Here is a 5,000-nt window from a genome sequence, read left to right on the forward strand (position 1 = left end):
AGTTTATTTTGTCAATAAACATCCTTAAAAGAAGTTGTTTGAATTCAACTCTCGTTCACATCAGATTGCGAGTGCAGTCGTGATCGGTCGATATTCTTCCGTGGTGTTGAGAGGTGTGTGTGTGTGTTTGTGTGTGTGTGTGTGTGTGTGTTTACCGTGCTGGATTCCTGCGCACTCATTCCTGGCATCCCGTTGGTCAGTTTGTCTCTCAGTTGGTTCAGTTTCTCCAGACGTCTTTTCTCCCGTAAACACAGTCCTTACAATCTGAAGATCTTTCCCACGATGCACTGCAGCAGATCTTGAGATATACTACTAAAACATAAGGAAAGAGAAGAAAATAAACGCATAAACCTCAGGAAGCCACGTCTGAAAACCAACAAAGAAAACATGAATGCATTGAAAATTCACCCAAATTCTCACTGAAAGGTCAGACACTTTAGAAACTGAATATCCATCCTACAATTCAAAAATAATTTCTGCAGAATCATTACTAGATGCAGCGTGTGTTTTCTCCACTAGAGGGAGACATGCACACACATCAGTGGAGTGACCGTCACGCCTCAAAGCAAGAGAACAGATCATATTCCAGTATACAAGAGGAAAATATCACCACTGAAACTCTACAAACACAATGATCAAGATCAGAAATCATTATTTCTTAATGTTGAAGAATCAAAGATAATAAGAAATGATGCATCTTCAAAATCAAATCATATTTATCTAACGGATTTGGCAAAAATGGCAAAATACAGCTACAGTTTTTTGCATTGAATAAACGCATGGACAAAATTATGTCATATTTCATTGCATTATTCTTACATACAATTATGCATCTTGAATTAAATGATTAATACTAATAATGATCAGTTCAAATTTACAGAGTAAAAAATTAGTTTTTCTTTCAAACTGAACTGTGATACTCTATAAAACAATATTGAAAACATCCGCAAAAAGGGAAAAATTTTGAGATAAAAGACCTAGAATATGTAGAAAATCATGACAGTCGCCAAAAGTGACGTCTGGAGGGGATATTTATGTTTAATGACACTACAAGTTTGATTAAACATCAAAATATTAGGAAAATATTTCATATTTGTTTTAAATATATAAAAATTCAAGTAAGAGCAAAACTCTAAACTCGGTTAAGGTACTTTTCTGACAGAGTTATTTTGCAAACTACAGCTACAAAACAATGCATAGAAAAAGCAAAATATAGAACATCATCAGTTATCATAATCAATATACTGAAGAAACTTTGGTTCTCTTTTGTTTTTGCATGTGTTCATAATTCCTTTGTATTATTATTTTTGTATTACATTGCGTTATCATCACAGCTAAAACAGTCGACTCCATGCACAACTAAACGCAACGTGCTTACAAAATCTTTGAGTAATGTTTGAATGATGTTTTGGTGATGTAATGGAGGACTGAGTCGACGAGCATCTGTTAATGCAGCGCGTCTGAACCCTCTTTAACCTTTTGTTTACAGTGAGTTTGGAAATGAGGTCCGGACGACCCCGTCGGGCTCCCGCGGCCCTTCCCGCCAGCTGTCGGCTCGCAAACACACACCGCACACACACACACACACACCACCATCAGCCGCCAGCACTCACACGGACACGCTTTAGATGCAACGATCGCAAGGAAAAACAGAACTCAAGACACCTGGGAAAAGTTCAATTAAACAATAAACCTAGTGATTTTACCACAAACAACCACAAGATGAACTGAAGACTCTTATAACATGACCTTACTATTTTTTTTAAATATATTAAGGTCAATATTGTATAACAATCTCAATCCCATATTTGATGAATCTGAATGCGATGAAGCCGTGTTGAGTCCAGAGAAAGTCATCTGAAGGAAACCCGGCGCCCAGAGACAGGAGACGAGAGGTCAGACCTCAGCAAATAAACCTCTCAGAGAGCCAAGAATCATCCAGAGCCAAGAGACGCCCACAGGGAGCGGCAGAAGGTCTCACACACACACACACACAGACCACAACTTTGTTTTGCCCTCGTAAGGAGCACTGGGAACATTTAAATTTCCCTTACTAGGGTGTTCTGAGTGTTTTAGGTTGTTGCTCTGGAATTGTTAGGGTGTTTTCGAATGTTTTAGGCTGTTGCTATGCAGTTCATAGGTGTTCTAAGTGTTTTAGGTTGTTGCTATGCAGTTGCTAGGGGGTTTCGAATGTTTTAGGCTGTTGCTATGCAGTTCATAGGTGTTCTAAGTGTTTTAGGTTGTTGCTATGCAGTTGCTAGGGTGTTTTGAGTGCTGTAGGCTGTTGCTTTGTAGTTGCTAGGGTATTTTAAGTGTTTTAGGCTGTTGCTGTTAAGTTACTAATGTTTTAGACTTTTGATATGTAGTTGCTATGGTTTTCTGAGTTTTTTTAGGCAGTTGCTAGGGTGTTTTGACTATTTTAGTCTGTTGCTGTGCAGTTGCTAGGGTGTTTTGACTATTTTAGTCTGTTGCTAGGCAGTTGCTAGGGTGTTTTGACTATTTTAGTCTTTTGCTATGCAGTTGCTAGGGTGTTTTGACTATTTTAGTCTGTTGCTATGCAGTTGCTAGGGTGTTTTGACTATTTTAGTCTGTTGCTATGCAGTTGCTAGGGTGTTTTGACTATTTTAGTCTGTTGCTATGCAGTTGCTAGGGTGTTTTGACTATTTTAGTCTTTTGCTATGCAGTTGCTAGGGTGTTCTGAGTGTTTTAGGCTGTTAGGGTTAACACTGTGGTCCAGCGGTTCCCATCACAGCACTATACGCACTAGCACTAGTGATGATTGACTCACTAACTGCACTGCCACTGTGAAATCAGACCAAACGCTGAGTTCCTCTCGACCAATCAGAGTCCCTAAGAGCGACAGATGAGGCTGGATAATGAGGAACAGGTGCGAACGAATCGGCCCTTTCCAAACACATCCCTGTTAATTTATGAGCTGAGATCTGCCCGTCGTTTCTTTCCAGGACACAAAAAACACAAAACTTCAGGAATACAGAGGAACAAACGCTGATGAGGAAGTTTAATACGGCACGAATAAAGGCCTGCAAAACCAGACCAACTCCATTCCATTAATTATGAATGATTTATTGATAGGAGCAACTGACAGAAGCATCACGGAAAACAGATGCATGTGAGACGGACACTTAAATCGCTAAACTGTTTAAAATGCATCGTGTTTTGTTTATTGTTGCTGGTTTAATGGTTTGAATAAAAGGATTGAAGATGTTTCGGTTCAGATGAAAGCACTTTGTCATCAGATAATATCAGCATAAAGGCTGTGCGCTCGTGGGATTACATGGATTCTGGTTGTTATTCTTCCGAGAAAACGAGCGATTCTGGCGGACTGATGTGAATTTCCCAAGACAAGTAACAACTTGAGTCGGTTCTGAACGACGGACCAGGTTCATTTTGGTTTCGAATGCAAGTAAATGCAATTAAATCATTACGTGTGAACAAAAGAACATGACGTTACAAAGGAGAAGTTTCCTGGCAGGAGCAGGGAACACTGAGACGTGCTCGGACTCGATCCCGATCCCTGATGATGATGATACAGGTGAACCGAGGACGCTTTACTGACACACACTCTCGTGTCACTGACAGAACAAACACACATCAGCATTAACAGGGTTAATATGCAAATCAGACCCCAGTTATAGAGTTAATTCAGCCGGAACAGCTGCTGGAATGAGGGATTATAGAGGAATGAGAGAGAGACACATATTCGGAAAGGAAGGAATGTAAAAATATATAAATAACAAATGAAAGATAGACAAAGAAAAAAAATGCACACATATATATATATATAAATATATAAAGAGTAGAAAAATCTCTCATTAAATACAAAAGAAAAAATAAATAAAAATTTAAAGAATGAAAAGAAAAATAAATGATAAAAGAAAAAACAAACAAATAAGTAAATAGAATAAAAGAAACAAGTAAATAAAACTACATTTTAAAAAATGATAAACAAATAAATAGGCTAATATAAAATAAACAAATATAAAAAAAACAAATAAATAAAAATACATGAAAAAACAAAAGATAAAAATAAATCAATTTAAAAAAATAAAATAATTTTAAGAATAGAAATAAATAGAAATAAATCTAAAAAATTTTATAAAGAAAAAGCATAAGAAAGCAAGTAGCAGCACATGATGTGCGTTTAAACCGAGATCAAACACACACATACACTCACATACAAAGGATGTCTAGTTGCACTGCAGCAAAGCATGCTGGGATCTGTCCGATTTGTCACTTAAACTACTGGACAAACTCATCATGATGTAATATTTAATATTCATCTCTGCAAATTATGCTAATTGCATCTAATATGTTGTGTAATGTAGCTCCTGTTTGTGTGTGTGTGTGTCTGTCTGTCTGAGTGTGTGTGTAGCATTACATAACTTTAAACAGGTAATTACTTCATGTACATTCCAATAGACATGAAACGAATGTACATATTTGAATAAATATTCATATTTAATGTAAAATACATAAACAAGTGATGTCATGCATGTTTGTATAAGGCGTATTAATGAAAGACTCACGTGGTGTTTTTCTGCTGTTACTCTTCAGTTTCTCAAAGTCTTCAGCAAAACACTGTTGACAAACACACACACACACACACAATCATATACAAGATGATTTTAAACTGATTACGTGTCACTATAATGCACACACACAAACACACACACACACACACGCTGGGAGATTTTCAGCCCCAGATGGGAGAAAACACAGATAGAAGACTTCAATCTGTCTGATCTACTGCTACAATCACAACACATCTCACTCCATTTTAAAGCCCAAATTATGCTCTTTATCTAAGTCACGATTGTGTTTTAGTCTCTACTAGAACTTGAATGTTGATTATTTTCCTCATATTCTCCATTGTTGCGGCTCCTCTCTTCCCGGTCTGTCAGTAACGCTCCTCTTACTTCCTGTCTCTATGAAGCCCCTCCTTCTGAAAAGCACACTGTGCTCTGATTGGTCGGCTGGAT

At 37.4% G+C, this 5,000-nt stretch overlaps 1 protein-coding gene across 10 annotated transcripts in view; it reads right to left on the minus strand.

The window, feature by feature from the left end:
- Nucleotides 1-5,000, minus strand: part of LOC143741132 (uncharacterized) — a 45,876-nt gene that overhangs the window by 25,818 nt on the left and 15,058 nt on the right. For 6 of the 10 annotated variants that reach the window (XM_077233504.1, XM_077233502.1, XM_077233501.1 and 3 more), the window contains exons 2-3: nucleotides 4,548-4,599; nucleotides 156-309 (exon numbers count right to left, since the gene is read on the minus strand). In XM_077233504.1, coding sequence (XP_077089619.1) covers nucleotides 156-188 — 33 coding nt within the window. In that variant the 5' untranslated portion in view covers nucleotides 189-309; nucleotides 4,548-4,599. Of the gene's footprint in view, nucleotides 1-155; nucleotides 313-4,547; nucleotides 4,600-5,000 lie in introns of all 10 variants that reach the window. The other 4 variants (XM_077233503.1, XM_077233505.1, XM_077233500.1 and 1 more) reach the window with 1 other exon arrangement.

The sequence above is a fragment of the Siphateles boraxobius genome, unplaced genomic scaffold (assembly GCF_051911475.1).
Source record: "Siphateles boraxobius isolate OS27281-9 unplaced genomic scaffold, OSU_SipBor_1 18, whole genome shotgun sequence".
Classification (NCBI taxonomy): domain Eukaryota; kingdom Metazoa; phylum Chordata; class Actinopteri; order Cypriniformes; family Leuciscidae; genus Siphateles; species Siphateles boraxobius.